At 43.3% G+C, this 24059-nt stretch overlaps 1 protein-coding gene across 1 annotated transcript in view; it reads left to right on the forward strand.

Annotated features, from left to right (window-relative positions):
* Window positions 1-592: 592 nt before the first annotated feature.
* Window positions 593-24059, forward strand: part of CD302 (CD302 molecule) — a 31481-nt gene continuing 8014 nt past the window's right edge. Inside the window, exons 1-5 of the mRNA XM_075529668.1 lie at window positions 593-832; window positions 13626-13736; window positions 18913-19029; window positions 21207-21380; window positions 22681-22707. Of these exons, the coding sequence (XP_075385783.1) occupies window positions 757-832; window positions 13626-13736; window positions 18913-19029; window positions 21207-21380; window positions 22681-22707 (505 nt within the window). The 5' untranslated portion in view covers window positions 593-756. The remainder of the gene's footprint in view (window positions 833-13625; window positions 13737-18912; window positions 19030-21206; window positions 21381-22680; window positions 22708-24059) is intronic.

The raw sequence follows: 24059 nt of genomic DNA on the forward strand, positions 1-24059 counted from the left end.
AACGACTGACCAAACCAAACCAAACTCACTGCCATCAGTGTGGCGTCTCTGCCGGCTCCTGGCTACCCTATAGGTCAGGGTAGAACTGCCCCCAGTTCTGGAGTCTCCCAGACTAACTCTTTACAGTAGGAGAACGACCCATTTTTCTCCCAAAGAACTCGCCAGGACTCCTCAAAGGGGTCAAGATCTAGAAAGAGAAGGAATCGCAGAAAAACTCACAGATTAAGGGAGGCAAAGGAAACATGACATTTCAAGACAATGGCTGATCCTGGCTTATGGGATTTCATCCTGGTCCCCAAAAAGAGGCATTGACAAAACGCGCTAAGCTCTGTAGATTCGTTGTTCATATCGTATCAGCGTTCATTTCCTGGATTTGATCGCTGTACTTTTTTTTAAGCACTGTACTTCTGATGATTTAAGATGTTAATATTTCAGGAAGTTGGTTGCAACATTTTTGAAAGGCTGACATTATTTCAGTCCAAGGAAAAGTTAAAATAAGAAAGAGAGAGAGAGAAAGAAGTCACGGATGGCGGGGTGCCAGCCTTTTCCTGGGATTTAGGCAGACAGGGGCTGGGCTGGGTGGGACGGACCCCCTCCCGTTCGCGCTCCTCCAGCTGGAGGCCTCCGCGGTGGGAGGGGTCCCGACGCGGCTCCGCGCCTCCCCGAAGCGCCGCCCCCGGGCCCGTGCCTCCCTGCCCTGCTCGGCCACTGCTGCCGTCGCCGCCCTGCCCGCTCCCGGCGCCCGCACCCGCCGTCATGCCGGCGGCCGCACTGCCCGCGCCGCGCGCGGTCCTGCTGCCGCTGCTGAGTCTCGCCGCCATCGCCGCTGCGGGTAAGCTGCCCCCCGGCCGCCCCCTCCTCGGCCCGGGCTCCCGAGCGGCCCGCGGACATTCTCCACGCTCGCCCGTCCGAGGGGCCCGGAGGGGCTGCGGCGGGGACGTCATCTGGTCCTCCGCAGCGTGCCCACCCCACGCGCCCCTGGGGGCCCGGGGTCTGCTCATCCTCCACCCCCCCACCCCACCTCCGGTGGGCTTCGGGAGGGTGCCCCCGGGAAGGGAGGTGTCCAAGAATCTGAGGGAGGCCTGTGCCCCCCACGGGGTCCACATCCTCAACACAGACCCAGTTCGCAGGGAGGTGGCCCCCCACCCCAAAGGCGGCGGGGGGATGGGGGTGTGAGCCACCGGGAGACGGAGGGCCAGGAGTCCCCCGACGCTCACAGTCCCAGCGGCTCGGCCAAGCAGAAGCGGAGAAGTTGGCGGCCGAGCTTGCCCCAGCTGTGCTCTCCGGGGAGGGCTGGAGGAACCCCCGCCCCGGGTGTTGTTTGTCCATTTGGATGCCGCTCAAGCTGTTGGAAGGGGGAAACAGTCCAGCCCAAATACACGGCAGATCGAAGAGGGGCGGGAGCAGGGGAAACTTGGATCCCACGTCCATGGCGTGTTCTTCACAATCTGTCGACCCTTGTGCATGGCATAGCTGGGGGGGAAATGACAGGAGTCATTGCCAACAGGACTCGACAGAAATAGGCAATTCTGTCGGATATGTGTTTTGTTTGAGAAAGTTTCCCATGCAAGCTTGGCGGGGGCGGGGATGTTGCTGGAGAAACTTTGTCCTAGAAAACCTTTGATCCAAAAAATAGGATTGATTGAGCAATTCTAGGAACAACAGACAAAATAAGCAGGAACAGAGGGGACATTTCTGCGGGTTTGAATAAAGTGATGATCTGCACGTGGAAGTGTTTTTGTTTTGCGTCTGAGTTCCACGGCCATTTTATGGTGCCTCCCTGCTTAAAGCTTGCTGACAAAGGAGGACGATTTTAAAGGATGTCCGCGCTGAAGGCAGTAGCTGGGAAGCAGACTAACTCAAAGCTCCTTTCCCGGGCTTTTGTGGGCCAGCATTTATGACCATTTGACGCCTATTGGAGCAGAAACCAGATGGGCTGCGTTTCGCTCTGTTCAGACTAAGCACGTTAACTTTGCCCCAAACAAGACTGGACTACAGATTCTTCAGGCGAGGACGCCTGTTCCCGCCACTTCTGTGCCATATTGCCTGCGCCAGTCACATCTGAACTCTCATTGTGTTGCTGTACTAAGGGACCTACTGAAAGTTCATGGAGAAATTCCATTCTACTTTTCCACACACTTTCTGAAGCCCCTTCAGAAGCCCCCCACCCCTCATGGCTTTGCACCAGTCAAAAAATACCTTTCACGTCAATTAAGAAACCCAAGACCAGCTTCTTTGTTTTGATCCCAAACCTCTTTAGCAAAGCTGTTTTGATCAGCAACAGAGCACAGGTTCTCTTTAGAAAACCCGGTTCTTCTCACTTTGTTAGTCCAATAGGAAAGCACCAGCTTTTTGAGGGCTTTCGTGCAAGTGCATCTTGAATGAATTAATACTACTCAACAGCATCTGTCAGCCCAAAGGCTTAAAGAAGGAAAGATCGCTTTGGAGTTCGTACCAACCATGTCTGTGTAACCCGTGTCTACCCCAGTACATGGAGATAATCCTTGCTTCAGAGGGCTACTGTCAGCACTGAATGAGGAAAAACATGCCCACGCCCTCTCACTGGCAGGGCAAATCTTGGTTCACTTCCCTTTGCTCTCTTCTTGCTCACATATATGATGGTGTTGCTGGCCTGAAGAACTACTGCATAGGTTTTACATCAAAACACCTCAGGAACTCTGTCCGGGCATGGTCAGAGGTCACATCCGACTTGGAACGAAGTCAAACAGCTTTTGAAGCTTATCACAAAATGAGCTGAGTGGCACCGTCCCCACCCTTTGCCCGTTGAGCCCATTCTGACACCTAAGAACGCCGAAGAAAAGTTCCCCCAGAGGGTTTCCACGGCTGTGATCTCTAGAGGGATCTGTCTACCTTGAGAAGCTGTTGGATCCCAGTGGACCTTGAACCTAGTAGCAGTGACTCACTGGGCTTCCAGGCTCTGGAGCTTGCAGCGAGAAAGTATGCATTAAAGTTGGGAAATGAAATCTGTTTGGGTGTGTTATGGTAAGAGTAACCCTAGATGCTTAGTTGTGGTTGGGCACTGTTAGTTCCGAAGCAGCCACCCTGCGTACAGCAGAATGAAACACACCAGTCCGGCGCCATCCTCACCGGTGCTGCGTCCATCCTCACTGGTGCTGCGTCCATCCTCACCGGTGCTGCGTCCATCCTCACCGGTGCTGCGTCCATCCCTCTTGTGAGGGCCATCCTCTTCCTCTCCACCCCTCGACTTTACCAAGCATGATGGCCTTTTCCAGGGACTGGGCATTTCTGATAACATGTCCGAGGTACATGGGACAAAGACTTGCCACCCTGGCTTGTCAGGAGCATGCTGGACAGATTTCTTACCATCTTGGAAATCACAAGGGACAAAACCTTCCCTAAATTCCAGCTTTCCACGCATCTGGCTTCTACAGTTTCTCTGAATCAGTGCTTTTTGCACATCAGAGGCAGTCATCATTTTGGGGGGGTGGGGTGGGCGGGCACCTCGAATTCCCACAGGAAAGCATGGGATGGATGTATATAAACATGTTCTGTGGGCATCAGATGACTCAGAATCTAGTATACTGAAATGTAATTGAAATCACCTACCAGTCCCTGTTTACCTCCGGTCTGACCTCATCTTTTGCCGTGTTACTGCCTTTCTTTCTGTCCACCCGCACTGATCTTCTCTGGTACTCAAACACCTACTGGCCCTTTCCATAGATGCCCTGCCTCTCTCTCATCCTGTCCCCACCCCCGACATTCAGCTTCATATGTCACCTCCTCAGAGAGGTGTCCCTGACCTCTGTCCCCTCATCCACCCCCACATTCTCTGCCACATCAACAAGCTGTGTCTACATCAAAGTATGCAGCAACAGCTGAATGTTGCTTCTGTATTCATGTGCCTCCTTGTGTGTCGAACCCCTTCCAAAGGGAAGCTTTGCCAGGACAGCAGGAACGTGAGCTTTTGGGATCTTTTCCTCTGTTCTTTATTATAATTTATAATAAAACTATTTAGAGGAGGCTCTAGTTGGAATGTAGTTTCTCTCCAAGGACTCCAACTTTTGCCTTGGACTCATTTCATACCTGAAGTCAAAGCATTAAATCATCTCAATTTATTGATGGGAGCTTTTCTGACCCTGACGCATAATCTGATCATATTACGGGAGGACTTATCTCAAGGGAACTGGGAGCGTTTTTGTGAGAGTCTAATGAAAAAGGAAGCAAAATTAAAAGTAGGCATCATTTCGGTTAAGACTTCTTGCCTTGCCGTTGAGAAGCTTTTAAAAAGGTGCTGCCTGTACGTTGAAGACTCGCATTTTGTAACCGGTCGTTTTCTACATAGAATAGCTCAAATATGGAAAATGAACCCCTTAGAAAACGGGCCAGTGAAGCCTAATGAGAAAGGGCACCCCTTTCTGATGGAGAGAGGGGTGGGTGCCGTGGGGACCAGACCGGAATGAAGGGATGGAGAAGGCATGGCGTGCCAGAGGGCTGATTCCCTTCGAATTTGGAAAGCTCTTGCAACTGAGAGCGTACACCAGGATTATTAGTCATGAACTTGGACCACCTACCACCCCACCATCTTATATATAATAAACCTACTAAACAGCACCTCTCTTTTTTTCTGTTTGTTTTTTTTTTGCCACAGTTTTGCCCATGTGGAAAGCGGCTGCAGACTCCTATCTTAATTGGAGAGGAGCAAAGGCCTTCTAACCAACCCTAAACCCCTTTAATTTGCCTTTGCGGTTTCTTTACTAACATTTAGAACAAATAGGTCTCAAAGATCACCTCTTCTTATGCTGTGCCTGGTTGTTAAAAAATAACAATAATAAGAGAACAGAGTGTTCCATTAGAATTGACTGATAATGTTCCTCAGGCTATGACATTTTATTCTTTTTAATATATGGTACTTTTAGGCAGAGGAGCTCAGTGGAAACTTATGGGGTTACGTTAAGTACCATTTTAAAATTTTTCATTTCTGTACATATGAAATTCATAAAGAGATTTATAAAAGCCCATAAAGAGTCATTTAGATGCATAATTAATAAACCCTAGCTTTGGGGACTGTGGTGAAGAAAAGCACTTTGCAGAGAGCTTTGTGGGCAGGTTTTTAATTATAACCGGATTATAACAAAGAGACTTAGCATACAAGAAGACCTTAGTTCAGGCTTCTGCTGATGAGGTGCATAACCTCAGCCACTTCCCTCACAGGAGTTCTCCAAGTGTCTATTTAAGCCTTGTGCTTCTTGAAGTCGAAAGAGATCTCTTGAACAGTGCTGAAAGCTTTGTTCAGGGACACACACTCTGACCTATGACTGACTGTGGAAGCAACTGAAGCAACTGCTAAAATTAGTCCCTGGAACAGGAGGTTGAAGAGTAATGAGGGACTAATATTAATGGGTACAAGAATGAATAAAACTGATTGTGGTGATGATTGCACAACTTTTAAAAATATATGGAAGCTGTTGACTTGTATGGTCCATTAATAAATTATATGCAGATAAAAATTTTAATTAGCCTATGAAGAAGGCAATTAAGTGTTTTGCGGAAATGAGTTGATAGTCTGTTTGAAAATGTTTTCTGCATGGTTTGTTTATTGATTGCTGTTTGTTTTGTCATATATTGCTTATGTAGTTATTCAGTAGTCACCTTTGAGCAGCTGTCGTTATCACGACCATCATTGTGGTCCCTTCTTCTCTGAGGGGCACGCTCTTGCGATTCTCTCGGTCGGATCCAGATAGCATGGGGGATGTTCCTTCAGCTCTTTGTTCATAAGTCACCTTTACAGTGAGAGCTTTCCTTCATAAAACTGCCACCCTGTCACCACCACACTCAGGCTTCACAGTTCTGTTTCCAAAGGGTTTCCCCCATAGCGCGCCTCGTCATCTGAGGTTGTCTGCCTCCACGAAGGTGCTCGGTGACTCCCATGTGGGCCTGTGGGGCCTGTGCCCCTTGACTAGTGCTGATCTACATACCGTGAAGGCCCTGGCTGAAGAGGTTGATTCTCGCTTGCTCTCACTTGTTCTCTGAGACTATGGCGAGTCCTGCCTGTGGACTGCATCAGCCCTCAGCAGTCCTAGGAGTGAGCCTCCTCAGAGGCTCACCCCAAATCACCCAGTAAGTCTTCAGATGGTCGCCAACCTGGCTGATGGCTTGACAGCAACTTCTTCAAGACTACCAATTAGGAATCACTGAGGGAAGAGCTAACAGCTTCTAAGTTATTGACTTGTAACTAGTGTGAGATAATGTTGCTTTAAGTTGCTAACTTGGGAAATAATTTGTCCTATAGCGGCAGAGTACTAATGTACCATTCAATATGATTCTACTTATTTATCTTGCTTTTATCTACCTACGTCATCGAGAACATGTGCTCCAAGTCAGGATATTTCTTCTTCTTGTTCACTGTCGAGTTCCCAGTACTTAGAACAACTTCCTTACAACACCCCCCAGGGGTACATAGATCTTCTCAATTCATAAATAAGGTAACTCGGGCACACTGAAGTTAAGCAATGTACTTACAATCACATAGTCAGAGCCAGACTTTTCTCCAGTTTGATATCCTTAACTGGAGCTCTGGAGTGCCCCTCTTGGGTGCATGCCGCCCTGTGTTATGTGCAATACATTGTGATAGTTATGCTTGGGGGTACAGTTGACTTAAGACATGGTCTTTGTTCTCGTGTGGTTCACAGTCCAACTAGGGAAATAGGATAAGTATCTAGGTAAGTGCAGCAGAGCGCAGGAGTTGATGCGTATCATCACTGTGTTGGCCACAAGTGGGCACCTAAGCACCTTGTCCAAGAAGAGTGGCCACCTCTGGCTCTTATACACAGTTCCTATGGTTTATGCCACATAATGGTCATCATCTCAGCTACAAATCCATTTTGGAAGAAGTCAGGCCAGAGTTCTCCTTAGAGGCAAGGATGGTGAGACTTTATCTTACATACTTTGGACATGTTGTTAGGAGATACCAGTCCCTGGAGAATAAGGTCACGCTTGGTAGAGGGACAGTGAAAAAGAGGAAGGCCCTTGTGATTGGTATATTGTACCAACCTGGCCAATAAACATACATGGGGTTAATAAGGCTGCCGTTTAATTGAAGGGCAAAGAAATAAATGGCTCGGCAAGCCTCACCTTTCTGTCTCTTGCTCTCTGATGATCAGACTAGCGTGCGCTGCCTTAGCTAGTTCTCTGCCTCAACTTGAGAGCTACACTACCTGTGGGACACCCAACCCATGGACTGTGTCGCTATAGTTTGAGGTTCCTTCAAGACCTGCTTCACCACATTGCTGGTATGTACATCACTTGAGCTGGGACCCTGTCATCTGGCTGACTGTCAGTGTCCTGCCCCGCTGTTTGCCGCCTATGGCTGGACTGCTTGTATTGCTCCACAGAAGACTCAGCTGTCTGCTTCCTTGACTTGTACCCAGCAGCCCTCATGAGTTGAAGGACTGCCAATGTATTAAGTGTCTCACGGAAGTGAGTTGAACTAAGGCATTTGTACTGCTCTGTGGACTAATGAGCTGTTTATTTCTTATTATCTATCTAGCTATAACCTTAAGTGTCCCGGTTTTGTGTCTCTAGAGAACCCTGTCTAACACAGCCCTCAACAAGCTGGATTGACACAGAGACTGCAACAAGGACCTCAGGCTTAGGAACATCCTGTGAGGATGGTGCAGGAACAGGCAGAGTTTCATTCTGTTGTCCACATGGTTGGAAATGACTCAGTGGCACCTAACAACAACACTCGTAACTAGCCACAGCTAGTAGAGATTGGGATCATTTCCTAAGTCATAGGCTGAGTGAGCAGTAGCACAGAGGCGGCCAATGGTGGGATATGCCTTCAGTCGTTCACATGAAAGTTGATTGAAGCTGAAGACAATTGAAACTAGTTGAAGGAGAAACTAAAATATGTCCTTGCTTATGTGTCACCTGGAGACAACCTCAAGAATAGATTTGATGTATAACTATAACTAATAACTATAGGAAGGCTAGCAAAAAGTGTGAGATGACATCACAACATCAGACATAAAGGAAGCAAGAGGTCATTAAAAGGACAGGAAAGAAAGAAAAAGACAAAGCGTATGTCAGAAGACACCCTGCAACGTGTTCCTGGACGTAGAGTAGCTAAAGCAAATGAAATAAAAGACAAAGAAAAGGAGTTGAGCACAAATTTCAAAGGGCAGCTTGAGAAGATAAAGCCTCATCTTACAACGAAATATGCAAGGACCTGGAGGTAGAATCCCCTAATGGAAGAAACAGCCACAGAATTTTTCCAGATGAGAGAGCTGAAGAGAAGATTCAAACCTCCAGTTGCAATTTTCAACTATGAGCAAGGTATTGAATGATGTAGGAAGCATCCCAAGAAGAGGCGAGGACCGTAGCAAAAAGAACGACTGCCACACAGCCGTATCACAGATGGCCTTTGACAGGAACCGGTAGTCATGGCGGAAGACGTCTGCTTTCAACGGCACTGGGGATATTAAACAAGAGTTTGAAAACAAGGCTCCAGGAGCTGATGGAATACAAATTAAAATGTTTTTAAAAACTGATGCAGCATTGGATACATTCACTCCTATAAGTCAAGAAATTTGGAAGACAGCTACCTGAACAGCCAACTGAAAGAGATTCATATTTGTTACCATTCCAAAGAAATGTGACCCCTTAAATGCAGAAAGTCACAAAAATGTTAATATCGACTCACTGTCTCACTCACTCACTGTCTCACTCACTCACTGTCTCACTCACTCACTCACTCACTGTCTCACTCACTCACTGTCTCACTCACTGTCTCACTCACTCACTGTCTCACTCACTGACTCACTCACTGACTCACTCACTCACTCACTGACTCACTCACTCACTGTCTCACTCACTCACTGTCTCACTCACTCACTGTCTCACTCACTCACTGTCTCACTCACTCACTGTCTCACTCACTCACTGACTCACTCACTCACTGTCTCACTCATTCACTGACTCACTCACTCACTCACTGTCTCACTCACTGTCTCACTCACTCACAAAAAAAAAGAAAGATAAAAAAATGTTAATATCACATGCAAGTAAAATGTTGCTGAACACCATTCAAAAACAGGTTCAGTAATACATTGACAGGGAGCTGCGAGCAGGGGCACAGACGTAACAACAGCTGTGACGGTAGCGTGCTTCATTCAAACACAGAATTTTTGTGAGTCTGAATTGACAAGGCAGCACAAAACAATAAGACACCGACACAGCAACAGTACCACCACATAAGAACACAGCCTAATCGCAAAGTTGTGCAGGCCCAGACAGAACTAACTCCAGGGCACCTAACAGCAGCAACCACATGGAATGCGTGGCTAATTGCTTCTAGAAACAACGACATCCTTTGCCATGATGCCAGAACTGGCTACTCTGACTGGACATTCTATCAAAGAACATGTAGAAAAGATCACTAGTTGCCTGGTCAAAAGAGGAGAAATACAGCACAGCATTCCAAAATCTCGGGGAATCCAGATTTTTTAGGATCACGGAGAGTGGATAAACCCTTAAATTGATTGCTTTGGGGATAATTCGTAAACTTTAAGCCTTATACAACAAATATTCCCTGAAGTCTTTTACAAAACAATTCAACGAAGGAGAAAGCCTGCCTTGAGCGTGACGCAGGGTACTTAATTACTCGGTGTGGCCCTGCGAGCCACAGCCCTGCATTTGGTGAGAAACGACCACAGAACTTCCAGAGGGAAACAACGTGACCGAATTGTCCGTGTATTGAATTTGTTTATGTTTTGCTGTGTCTGTTCTCCACAACACCAGAAATAACATTTTCTTGAAGGAAGAGCACAATGAGAGTGATAACTTAACTCTCAACAGAAATGATAAAAACTGAAACAATGAAATCATATTTTAAAGATAAGCTACCATTCTAAAATTCTCTGTGTAGGAAAATATCCATAAAAATAAACACAATAAACAGACCTTTACAGAACAGCAAAAATGGACAGAAATGCCATGCAACCTGCACTAAAATCAAAGGAATTTCTTCAGACAAATGGAAAATTGTCCCAGTTAGTAATACAGGAATTCAAGAAGGAATAATGTGGACTAAACACATGAAAAAAGTAAACGTGTTAAATCTCCAAGAACCCTATGTTAAGACACTGTGTCAGCGTGGCTGTGCCAGTTTCCTCAGTGGTTTGATAGGTAACACCTAGTAATTCCCACGACCGAATCGAACACAAAGTAACCACTACCAACCAGTTGTAAGTTTCCATCATGAAATAATTTTAAGGCAATTAATTGCCTTAGTAGTGTGGCCTGCTTCCAATATAAGTGGATACTGTGGAAAATCTTGCTTTGATTTTTGCTGAGTCTGAATCCTGCATCTGGCTCATTGACTTTAGGTTGGACTTGAGCCAATTCCCTGCATATTTCCCACAGATCCTGATAGTTATCAAAGGCCTACTGTCTCACCTGCCAACCTTAGCTTCATCCTTCCCGATAGCAACCAGCATGTGAATTTCCTGCCGATCTGGGATCCCTGAAGCTACACAAGTCAGAGAAGCCTCCAGCTTCATAGCTGACCTACATACTTGGAACCTGACTGAACTTAAATTTCCCTGCTTCTAAAACTTTGTGAGCCATTTTCTTGATATAAATTCTCTCTCTCTTCTCTCTCTCGCTCTCTCTCTCTCTCTCTCTCTCTCTCTCTCTCTCTCTCTCTCTCTCTCTCTCACACACACACACACACACACACACACATACACACACACACCAAATACCAAAAAACCCCACTGATTTTGCTGTTCTAGAGAACTCAAGCTGAGACTCACAGTAATATAAAAACAGTAACACAAATAAATGGAGGTCAATGAAGTTAAGATACGTAAGATTCTAGCATTGTCCAGAAATGTGTATAAGTACTCATTTTTATTCCTAAAACCCCCAAACCCACTGCCATCTAGCTGTTCTGAATCGCCGATGCCCGGTGGGGTCACGGCTGTCAGTGTCTGCGGCAGCAGACTGCCTCCCCTTTCTCCCACAGAGTGGCGGGGCTGTTAGGTCCAAACTGCCACCTTTCTGGTTAGCAATCCAGCACTGAACTCGTGTGCCTCCAGGACCCCCAATATCTATTAGGTTCTAATAAATCAAGGTTTATATTAAGCTTTTAAAGATAACCATTACAGAACATATGTGTATAATTAACAATTCGAAAGGAACAATGGAATATAAAAGCAATAATGAGTGCAAAAGTTGACATAAAGGAGAGAAACAACATAAAAAGGACAAATATGAAAGAAAAAGTAAAATAGTAGTTATAAACTCAACTATATAAGTAATCGCATTAAATGTTAATGGTAATACACCAATTAAAAGATACTCAAACTGGAATTAAAAATAAACTGTTTGCTGTTGATACATGTAACTATATTTGAGAAGGATTTGGAAGTAACTGCCTGTTTTGCAGTTAATCACTTACTATGGCCCCTCTACCCATAGCCCTCCATTTGGTGATGTGTTATAAATCTTAGACCTGTGGTCATAGCTATATTAAAATAAGAAGATAAAGTCTTATTTTTCTCTCTTATCACACTCCAGGGCCTGTGGGATGGCTTCCCCTGGGATTCTCCCATCTAGCCCATCTTTAGAGTGTTTCCACTGGCCACACGACAGGACTATTCCTGGCTCACTGCCACATGTCCATTCAGCCAGTGGGAATAGAGAAATGGAGACGAGGGAGCGCACACCTCCCTGTCCTTGGGCTTTTCGCTGGTTTACATCTAATATCCCCAAGCAGTCAAGCCTGGGAAATGGTCGAGCCGATGGCAGTGTGCTTGGTGTTACCTCAGAAGCTGGTGTCTAGCATGGGCGCAAGTGGCGGTCTATGCCTGATTCTGAGCTTAGTCAACCAGATGTTGACTTCGTGTAGATTGACATTGCATTGGAGAATTCTGATCTTTGTCGTTGGGCTTCTGTTTAGTTTAAAATTGTAATACACAAAGAGGTTGCAAATTATAAAACAATTTATCTAGAAATGTCCTAGAACACGAATGTACCTTAATTTGCGTAAGTTAACTCAAGGCCACTGGCGGTTTTTGTTTTGTTTTTGAACGACATGAACCTAGAAGAGAACTAGATTGTGTCCTTCTAGTCACTGGAGCTAAGTACAACCCGGTGCTTTCTCCATTTTAGCCGGTGAAATCAAGTCTTACAGGCATGTTTAGAGTTTCTTTTATAAAATGATATCATTTTCCTGTGATTGAGAGTAGATACAGCAAAGCATACGCCAATTCGACAGCTCTTACAGGTGCCAGAGTAGGACGTAGACTGCAGTCTTCAAGTGGTATAACCGTTCGCACTGACCGTTTCTGAGCTGTTCTCACCAGCTGCCCACCCCATCCACATTTCATTGTCCCCCAAAAAGGTTCCTATCCGATCTTCCCAGTTCACTACAGGCCGCATTTGGCTAGCATGCTAATGAAATGATCGTGCTTGGTCTTTTCATGTTATCTCCATGTAACATGAAAAGGCACCAACGACGAGATGAAACAGGGACCCTTCTACCTCCCAGCAATAGAGGGAGAGAGTTCTGTTTCATAAAAGTAGTTCAAAGAATCTGCTTTTATGAGGTGTTAAATTAAGCACATTCATACAAATATTGTGATAGACCAGGTTGACGAGAGAAACAAACCCAGAGACACTCAAATATGTATAAGCAAGAGTAATAGTGTATTAAGAAAACATCCCAACTCAGTTCAGATCAGGTCCCTAAGTCCATATGTCCCTCTTCAGACGCATGCAGCATAGGCAATGATGCAACTGCAGGAGCATCACAGGCCCGGGAGTGCAGTCTTGTGGGTCCAGTGGTGGCGGAAGCATCTCTAAGGCTCCTGCAGGTCTCAGCGTGGCTCAACGGGTCTTGTCTACAAGAAGGTGAAAACAGAGAGAGGCTCTCGCAGGTCTCAGCGAGTCTCCACCTGGTTTGTCCACCGGAAGATGAAGGCATAGAGACAGGGAGGCCGGCCTCCAGAAAGCCATTTATTTCAGCGGCCCTCCAATCAAGCTGCAACTTGATTGACAGGTTAAACTTCACCCTGAACCCCCTCCAGTCAACACAAGATGCTGCAACCCCCAGAACCATCACTCTCATTTCCTGTTCAATATGAGGACATGATATTCAGAATCCAGCAGCTTGTGCGCTTCTCCAGTGATAGAAATCTGTAAATCGGTATAATTTGAGCAAAAGGATCTGGTAAAACCCTTCAGCCACTATGTATGGTGAAGACAGCCTTCGAAGAAAAGCTTGTGATTCTGATTGTGTATCTGAATAGTTGTCGCCCTGGCAGTGAAGTTGTGATGCCTATGTCTGACTTTGTAAACAACCCGAATAAGCGCGAGTGTGGCGGTCAGATCAAAAGAGAGTCGGTGACACGTTTCTTTTCTCCTCCATGTCTGATGGGGTGGGGGTGGGGGTGGGGATTCCTTTTACACAAACAGATTCCTTATTTTACAAAGTCTGAGACACTTGTCTCTAAATTGCCAAGGAAACGTGCCTTTGTTTTGCTTCTGTGAAATTCTAATATCTGATATTTGTCATTTGGGGGAATTTATGAAATTGTTTTTCTCAAGGGGTTTAACAGTGTTTCCCTTTTTCTACGTAGACTGTCCTTCATCCACCTGGGTTCAATTTCAAGACAGTTGTTACATTTTTCTTCAAGAAGCCATCAAAGTAGAAAGCATCGAAGACGTCAGAAATCAGTGCACTGACCATGGTAGGGGACATAATGCTTTTTGTTTGCTGATTTGTTTTGAACTTCAGTAAATGCTCACTAATTTCTTAGCAGAATGTTTTTGTCATATCTCACTTTTAACTGGTCCTTAGAATAAGTGTAAAACTTTTATTTTACAACACATGAATCACAGGCAGTGCAAATGTCAACCAACAAACCCCAAGACCCACTGCCATCACAAGACAATTCCCATTCATCTCGACCCTCTGCCTCTGTAGGATTTCTGAGACTGGAAATCTGTACGGGAACAAATTGCTCATTAATTTTTGAACTAGAAGACCAACCAATGACTCTCTTTTGGCTTTACTGTCCAAAGCACACAGTGAAGGAACTTGACCATTATCAGTGTTTTAGTGAGGGTGCAATATCTGTGACAGGGCCTATGCTGATCACATCATGTATGTTTATCTCATTTAATTATCATAACAAATGTATCGGGTAGCGCTTATTAGTATTGTTTTATTACTTATTCCAGGTCACATAGTTACCGATTGGCAGAGCCAGGATTCAAACCAGAATCCCTGGTTTCGGGTCAGAGCTCTTATCTGCTGTAGTTTTCTGCCCTGGAAGTGCTGCCTCTTCAGGCATGCAGGGAGACGACAGACGCAGCGCAAGAAAGATGGGATAAGGGCCGTTTGCTATTCTCTCTGGGGAATACAACTTTGTATTGTGACATTTCTAAACACAAATGTCACGTGTTTTTTTTTAAAGATCTGCTTGGGAACTATTTATGTATTTGGCCATTTGGGGAGAAAATGTTAAACATCCAATTGTTGTGACACTTTATCAGCTCGAACTAGAATTATGACACAAGATAGCATCTAAGTCAACTGAAATACCTGCGCGGACGATCCAAGAGCTCTCGATTCTTGAAAGGTGCTTTTTATTACTTTCTGAGATCTAAAATCTCTTGATGATGTCATCAAACTCTGTCATAGGCATGTTCATATCACTCTAGGATTTAGACATGCCCCTTACCTAAGAAAGCACTCATGATTTCTGATGAACCACCAATGTTAACTTTGGGAGAATATAAAATTGGGTTAGGGACACCTTACATTGAAATAATGTTCACTTATCACAGAAGATATGAATGTAAGAGATTTTAAATCCTATTAAGTGCAAAATAGTAAGTACTTAGTACACGTGAGTATTTATTGATTTCCTTTGAAAATATTTTACTAACTAAAGAACATTGTTCTTTATAAACAGACAAAATTTCCTTTCACGGCAGGAACTGAATTAATAGCAGTTTTGCTGGTTTTGCAAGATTTTTAGATGAGGTTTGCCGTATAACTATTTTCTCTCCTGTTTTCAGCCATGGGTATTAATTAGGCAGAGAGAAACACAGATTTCAGTAACAGGTATTATGTTGGAGGATGAAAGCCGGAAGACATGTTACTGCAGTGCTAGTGGCTTGTATAAGGCACCAGATTAAAGTTGATCAGCTGAATTAAACTTTTTTTGCAGTCATTTAGTTGAGCAACTTTTTTATTATAGAGGTATAATGAATAGTTGTTGACTAATTTTCTCTGAAAAGCAAATAGCTTTGTTATTTTTCATTAGCAAACAAAGCAAAACAAAAAAATCTAAATACCCAATAATGTGGCTGGATTTCTGTCTGTTTGAAACTCTACCTGTTTACTCCTTTGTCGGTGTTAGGTGCTTTGAGTTGGTTCCAGCCCTTTGCACAGCAGAATGAAAACCCTGTTGGCCCCGCACCAGTCCTCACAGTGGTTGTCATATTTGATCCCGTTGTTGTAGCCACTGTGTCAATTCATCTTACTGAGTTTAATTAATATAAATTTTAAGTTGTATATAAATGTGTCATAAAATTTGTCGTGTGTCTACGGAAAATTCTATTGTATGCCTAGTGAAAAATTTGTGAATTCAATTTTTCTTATTGACTTGATTTTTGGCCTTCTGCCATGCATTTCTCATAATCCAGTTGATTATCTAATAGTTTTATACATGTGCTTGCACCCTGGAAATACTTATTTTATTGATTAATGAGAAAATTAGCTACACTCAGCTAGGATTTGGGAGATCGTTACTTTTGGATGGGAAGTGTTTTGGTTTAGAACAAGTGGACATGGCTTTCTTGCTTTCCCTTCTCTGTTCTACACGAAGAAGAAAAGCCTCAGGAACTCTTCACAGCCACACAGCCATCCTTTCCCACGGCCATTGAGTCAGTTCCGACGCCAGGCTTTTGCGACTGCAAATTTGTATGGGAACAGATTGCCTCTTCTTTCTCCCACAAAGCAGGTGGTGGGTTTGAACTGCTGACCTTTTGGCTAGCAGCCCAACACCTATACCCACCCTTGCTGACACCAGGGCTCCTTAAACCTCTTGGTAGGAAGCCTATGAAATAGTGATTTGTGACTTTGGGGGTCTCAGATAGCTATATTGACGGGTAGTTCCAATGCTTTGTCCTAATGTTCTTATTTTACAACTTTCTATTTAAAAAATTTTTTTTAAACATTTTATTAGGGACTCATACAACTCTTATCACAATCCATACACATACATCAATTGTTTAAAGCACATCTGTACATTCTTTGCCCTCCTCATTTTCAAAGTATTTGCTCTTCACTTAAGCCCTTTGCATCAAGTCCTCTCTTTTTCCCCTCCCTCCCCGTTCCCCCCTCCGTCATAAGCCCTTGATAATTTATAAATTATTATTTTGTCACATCTTGCCCTGTCCGGCGTCTCCCTTCAATAACTCTCTATTTTTGGTATTAATCATTTAGGTAAATAATTGTAAGAGACTAAATTTTCTTATTTTGCAACATTGAACTTTAATTTATATACTATATCATTTTAGTTATATATTAATATCGAAGAAATAATACTTTCACTTTTCCTTTTTGTTGTAATATGAGCAATGTCACCAGCTTTAACAAGAAGGGCATCTCAGCAGGGAGCGTCACTGGTAATGCATTGTGCAAACAACTTGCCTGAGCACATGCATTCTTTGGCAACTCCTGCTGTCATTTGTGAAAGAACATGAAAGTGTGCCTTCCTTGCCTGACTTAGCAATTAAAGTTTATACAGTACTTAATTAGATTACAATTTTTAAAAAATCATTAAAGTTCCGTTGGCTGCCACGAGGTCAGAGAAAAGGATGAAAAACTCATTGCTGAATACTTGAACCTTACTATAACCTAATTAAATATATCCCTTGGGGACCTTTCAAAAGTAGCATTTTGGTCACATGGTACAAGTATGTACTCAAGTAAAACAGATTAAAAACCCATGTGACATTTTATACACAGGAAATAATAGCAGCTTAAATTGAGACAGAAGCCATAGCGTTTTTTAAAATGGAGAACTGACTCGAGTGGGCCTCTTGCTGACTCCTGTTTCCAAATTATTGTATTAAAAGAATTGTAAGGTTTTGTCTTTGTTTGGGGTCTCTATGCCTTATCAAGTATTCACAGAGTCCGTCTTTTGTTTCTTTTAAAAGGTCTTAGTAACATAATGCAGAGCCCCTGTAAGAAAGCAAAGATACCCAGCAAACACTTGAAAATCAAAATGAAAACCACGGCAGATCAAAGCCCCTAAGCTCGCGGCAAGCGCTGTGGTCCCACCGTGGTTCTGCCCTTGGCTGTGAACGGACTCGCAGCCACGGTTGCTCCAGGAGAGAAGGCGGCGGCAGTCAGCTTCCAGAAAGGTGTGCCGCCCTGAAAACCCTGGGATGCAGTTCTGCTCGTGTCAGGCTTTCTCTGAGTCAGAATTGTCTCGCAGGCGATCAATAGCTTTAGTTGGGTTTTTGGTAAGCTAATGTCTGCTGGCATTTTGGTAACTATCCTTTTGGATTTTTTCCCTCATGTAAATATATTTTAAGGAATTGTTTTACAAAAGTGAGGTATTAAGTATACTGTTCTATAGCCTCTATTTTTCCTGCCAGTAAATATCGAGAGTACGGATTTTCTCGTTAGTGTACATCACTCCATTAGACCAGAGGCTTGAAAAGCCCACTGAACAACTCCAGTATCGAGAGTTTTGAAGACCCCGTGTACAAACACTAGCAAACCCAAACCCATTGCCACCGCGGAAAACTCATAGTGACCTTGGAAGACAAAGGAGAACAGGAAAAAGATGGGGCTTTCTACTCACGTAAATAGTTATGAGTCTCGGGAACCCACAAGGCAGTCTACCCATTAGAGGGTCACTGTGAGTCTGCCTCACCTTCATGACACTGAGTTTTTTTCTACAATTCACACGAGCAGGCAGGCAGCCTCATTTTCTCCCCCGAGAACAGCTGGTGGGTTCAACTGCCCATCTTGCAGATAGGACACATGGTTTAAATAGTCCTCCAGTAGTGCGGATTTAGATTTTTTTCCTGCTTTTGAGTGTGATGAACAAGTGATGCACCAGAAATGTTTCTACTTGTCTGAGAAAGAACCAGTGATTAGCACAGGATAAAGTGCTGACAATTGCTAGGCAAAAGATTATGAATTTACCTAGAGCCAACGATGTCTAATTTGTAAGTCTGAAAAGCCTGTTTATTTTCATTCTTATTTACTAGTAGATTGTATTTTTCACACATCGCTTACATTATATTTCCTACTGACAGGGTAAATGGCTTTTTTCACAGCCTTTTCACGCCACCGCTCCCCCCCCACCCCCACCCCTACGGAGGTCGATATCTTTTTATTTATAATAGAGCCTTCTTACATTTATCTTGTGATCTGTCTCATTTGTGTTTTTCCTCTTAGGGTATTTTAGCGGGGAGATTTTGGCCCTCTTGGAATTCCTGCGCCCCCGCCCATTTTAGTCTTTTAAAGTTATCTTTTTAAAGATGCGTAAGTGCAAAAAAAATGTGTAAGTGATAATAAATAAAGATGTGTAAGTGCAGTGTGTCGTATTGTAGTGACACTGTGCACAACGGAACAAAACAAGTGCCGAACGAGCCTCCCAAGGGCTTAGCCCACTGTTGCAGCTACTGTATCACTAGTGACTCCATCTCTGAGGCCAGGGCTCGATGTCCCTCCTGATAACATGGCCCAGTCCATGAGGGCAGGTCTCAGCATTCCCACCGCCGAGGCGCTTTCTGCCGGCACTTCTTCCCAGACAATATTTTATAATAATGTATATTTTTGCATAGCGAATCTAGAACATGCTGACATCTTTTTTCCATCTCAAATAATGTCAGGAGCAGACATGATAAGCATACACAATGAAGAAGAAAATGCTTTTATACTGGATATTTTGAAAAAGCAATGGAAAGGCCTGGATGATATTCTACTCGGGATGTTTTATGACACCGACGGTAAGGAGCAGTTCCTTGTGGGATATCATTGTTGTTGTCTTTCTGTTTCTTAATGCTGGGAAAACTGCACGTCGTCGTTGTTCATTTCGCTCCTCGTCTCCTATTCTTCTCCTTCAGTTTGGGAATAAAGCTGACATTTTCCACAGCCTCTGTGTTCCCAATACAGCTGCAAGACTTGAACCACACTTTCCACTGAGGCGCTCCACCTGTTTCCTATATAAAAACCACAGCTAACTGTCTTCCGAATGACATGCTGTTCAGGCCAAGTATTTTTATCATGTCGTGACCACAATAATTATATTTGCATTGGAAGTTAAAAGATTAAGGAGAGACTGAACTATCTTTTATGAATGTATTTGTCTTCAATATAGAGAATACCATGCAGATATATTCAATATGAAAGGACTAAGGTTACTGTTATTAGTTTAACCATTTTTCTTAGAAAATGTAATTTTGAAAATGTAGAACAAAACTCAACATCACAAAAAGGGAACTGGTCACCCAAAGTCCACTTGCAGGGCCCACGCATGGTTTAAGCCTCCAGTGAATTCCCTCTGATCAGTTGAGACCTGTGAAGAGCCCTGTTAGCAGAGAGAGGACAGTGCAGATTATGGCAGAGGTGATTAAGTTAAAATGCAATATCTTATCATTTGATCTCCCTTTTAACCTGTTTTAAAACTGTTTCCGTTTTTTAAAATACAGTGCTAGGGAAATACCTCATGGATTAAGCCCATGGTGAATCCCCTCGGGCCATGGACCAGGGCTGTGGCTAGCAGATACGGCTAAGTTAAAATCTAGCACCGTATCACTTATGATCCATTTAAATGTGGTCATTTTTAGTATTTTCTTTCCATTGGGCTGAGGGTTTATGTTTTACTTTTTTTTAATGCTTTTCTCTGTATGAAACTCAGGATAGGTAAGTCTATAGAGACAGTAACTGGATTAACACTTCAGTAGGGGTATGGCAGGGGAACCTGGGGGGAAATGGGGAGCTCACTACAATGAGTTTAAGAATGAAGAAAATATTCTAAAATTGTGGTGATGATTGTACAACTCCTCTTGAAACGACTGAACTATTGAATTGTATGACATATGTGAATTCTATTCCAATAAGATTGGTCATGTGGGGAGTAGTGGACCCCCAGGCGATGGCACTTCATCCCCCTGCAGCTCTGGAACTGAACTCACATCCCGCCTCCATTTTCATTCAAAGAGTAGACAGGTCTTTATGGGGATCAATAACTCTAATGAAATATGAACACTTCAGAACATATGTAAGTTTCCCAAATTATTTGGGGCCTAGTGCTCCCTTGCAGAAAAAGTAAAAAGTACCCAGTACCAATTCCCCTCCTCAGCCGGTCAGTTAAGAACTTTTCTACTATAAGCCAGAATATGTAATACCTAACCCCGGCTTACCCACTTGGGAAACACTGCCTTAGAATAATCCATCCTTTCAGATCAAAAAAGCATTTATCCAAGGACAGTTTCAGAAGGGTTAAGAAAGGCAGAGGAAAGGAAACTGGGGGAGGTGGGATACATCAAGAGGATTGCTATTAATGAGCTGAAACAAAATGTGGATGAATTTTTTACTGTAAAACTGGTGCTTTGCCCTACACGTCTCCACCCAAGTCACAATAAAGTTAAAAAGTCCTTAATGCATTTTGATGCTTTGCCTGTAACAGACCCCAAACCAAACTTCCTGCCAAGTCAATTCCAACTCATAGCAACCCGAATCGAAGCCCTGTGGGTTTCTGAGGCGTTGAATCTTTATGGGAGCAGAAAGCCTCATCTTTCTCCTGAGAAGATGCTCAGAGGTTTGAACTTCTGGCCTTGTAGTTAGCAGCCCACCAGGGCTTTTCTCCTTCTGATTCAAAGCAAAAGTTTAGACCAGACTTTTAGGATTTCCCACTTTTAACCTCAGACTTCTTTCTTTCAATTCCTTTCCATAGGACTCCTTGAGGGCTGCGCAGTGACTACCCTAGATTGCTGAAAGGTTGGAGGTTTGAGTTCACCCACAGGCACCTTGGAAGAGCGGCCTGGCCCGTCGACTTCCCCAGTCATCCACTGAAACCCCTGTGGATCACAGTTCTACTCTGACACACAAGGGGCCACTAGAAGTCGAAATCCACTTGATCATTTTTATACTGTTAATGTTGAAAATATTCCTTATCTGACAGATGCCTGTTTCAAGTGGTTTGATAAATCAAATATGACATTTGACAAGTGGACAGACCAAGATGATGGTGAAGATCTAGTGGACACCTGTGCTTTTCTGCACATGAAGACGGGTGGCTGGAAAAAAGGAAATTGTGAAGTTTCTTCTGTAGGAGGAACACTTTGCAAAGCAGCGAGTAAGTGCGAAGGCTTGTGTGTGTGTGTGTGTGTGTGTGTGTGTGTCTCCCAAGAAGGATAGTAAAAGAAAGGCAGGTTTCCAGATAAGTGTCTTTGACTTTAGTGTCCTCGTTAAGTAGAGGGAATAGTTTTACAGAATTTATTAGGATAGTTTGCTCCCAAGTATCTTTGAAGCCAAATATGTAATTCTTTTACATTTCAGATAAAGGGAAGCACATATACTTTTATTTTACCTGTTTATTCTTAGAGTTTGCAAGATGTCAAAGTAAACATTCTTTTGTTCAAGGGGATAGCCACAGTCTGTCCGCATGCCGTGTGATTGGACAGGGGGAAAGACGGGGAATAGTCGCGTATGATGCTTAGATTCTAATGATTAGCTTACACTATTTAAGAGTTTTTGTTTAAGTCAACAAAGAGAATTCCATCCCGGCTTATAATTTACTCTGGAGTAAAATTTTCCTTTGACAACTCAAAATGCTTTTCAAAAGACTAAAATGGTCTCGGTCCACAAAAGTATTTTGATGTTTTTATTAAACCCTGAGTATACTTTATACTTTTACCTTTTGGAAATGCTTTCTGACTAAGGGCCCATGTAACATCTTACTATATGATGTTAGGACGCTTGCAATGTGACACAGACGGCCCTTTCCTCATTTTGCATCGTGTTCCTCCCTCTGCGGCTTCTACTGGCCACCAGGACCATCAAGCTGCCTCTGCTGGTTTTCTTTCTTTACATCTGATCCCCAACTCCCTACCTCCCCACACCCAACCCCACCCCCAGCAGGGTGCTTGACTACAGTAAGTTGTATAGTGAGGACTTCAATTGTTTCTTTGTTGTAGCTTATGGTGATAGCATTCAATTTCCAATATTGATTTGATTTTTTTAATGGTTCTTTTTACATACTGCATCTCAGGGCACCATTTTACAAACATAAATTTTCATTACATTCTAAGTTTAAAACATCAGACACGGTGAGCAAATCCATACTGAGGGCAGGGTCAGTGTTGTAATATTGCTAAGCTGGTTTTCTCCAGACTCCAGTCGGAACCTTTTTACTCTTCTCAGTTCATCTTTCTTTTTCTTCAGTTCCTGTATTCTCTCTCCAAAAACTAAGTAAATGCATGATAGGCCTCAAGAAATATGTATATAACTAAGTTCAAAACAGATCATGCAGACAGCTAAGCAATAGTCTACTAGACCAGCTGTCTATTAAACAGTTCAAATGCTTTAGAAACCTTGTAAGTTAACCTTTTTAAAGTACACTTAAATTTTAACAGTTATGTTCTTTTGTATTTTAGTTCCATATGAAAAGAAATATTTATCAGGTAAGTCATGCTTTCTGCTTTTTTTTTTTTTTCCTGTAAGATATAGTGTTAAGATTCTACTATGCTTGGGCCTCCACTCAGGTACTCCCAGAATGCAAGAACACTTTGTTCTACTAAACTGCCATTCCAGGATGCTCACTTTCCGACACGATCGCTGAAGACAAAGCAGGTTCATAAGCAAATGTGGTGAAGAAAGTGGATGGTGCCCGGCTATCAAAAAAATATAGCATCTGGGGTCTTAAAGATTTGAAGATAAACAAGCAGCCATGTAGCTGAGAAGCAACAAAGCCCACATGGAAGAAGCACGCCAGCCTTTGTGATCACAAAGTGTAGATGGGATCAGATATCAGGCATCAAAGAACAAAAAAATCATATCATTGTGAATGAGGTAGAGTGTGGAGATCCAAAGCCCATCTGTATGCAACTGGACATCCCCTTACAGAAGGGTCGCAGGGAGGAGACGAGCCAGTCAGGGTGCAGTGTAGCAATGATAAACATATACTTTTCCTCTAGTTCTTAAATGCTTCCTCCCCCTCGCCCCATGATCCCAATTCTACCTTACAAATCCAGCTAGACCAAAGGATGTACACTGGTACAGATAGGAACTGGAAACACAGGGAATCCAGGACAGATGATCCCTTCAGGACCAGTGCTGAGAATGGTAATACCAGGAGGGTGGAGGGAAGGTGAGGTAGAAAGTGTGAACCAATCACAAGGATCTACACATAACCCCCTCACTGGGGGATGGACAACAGAAAAGTGGGTGAAGGGAGATGTCAGACAGTGTAAGACATGACAATAATAATTTATAAATTATCATGGGTTCATGAGGGAGGAGGGTGGGAAAGCAGGGGAACAAATGAGCTGATACCAAGGGCTCAAGTAGAAAGCAAATCTTTTGAGAATGATGATGGCAACAAATGAATGTGCTTGACACAATGGATGGATGTATAGCTAGTGATAAGAGTTGTATGAGCCCCCAATAAAATTATATTTTTAAAAGTTTACCATGCTAATATACTTTAAAAGATTCCTTTCAAATTAATTATATAACATAATGTAAAGTAGAATAACTTTTAGAAGACTGCAGAAAGGTCTCTTGGCTTAGTAATAAGACTTGGAATTTTAAATCTGGTACTGCAAGCTATAGATGAAATAAACTTAAATTTATTTTTATGAAATTGTTTTCCCCATTGACCTCCATTATGTTAAAAAAAATTTAAGCTATACCCCAAAGTTGTAATTACATTTCATGAAGCATCTAAATAAATGCCTTAAAAAAACCAAAACCCCTTATAACATATTTTACATAGTTTGAAACTCAAAATTATGGAAAGTAAACACTTGGAACA

The sequence above is a fragment of the Tenrec ecaudatus genome, chromosome 13, assembly GCF_050624435.1.
Source record: "Tenrec ecaudatus isolate mTenEca1 chromosome 13, mTenEca1.hap1, whole genome shotgun sequence".
Classification (NCBI taxonomy): Eukaryota; Metazoa; Chordata; class Mammalia; order Afrosoricida; family Tenrecidae; genus Tenrec; species Tenrec ecaudatus.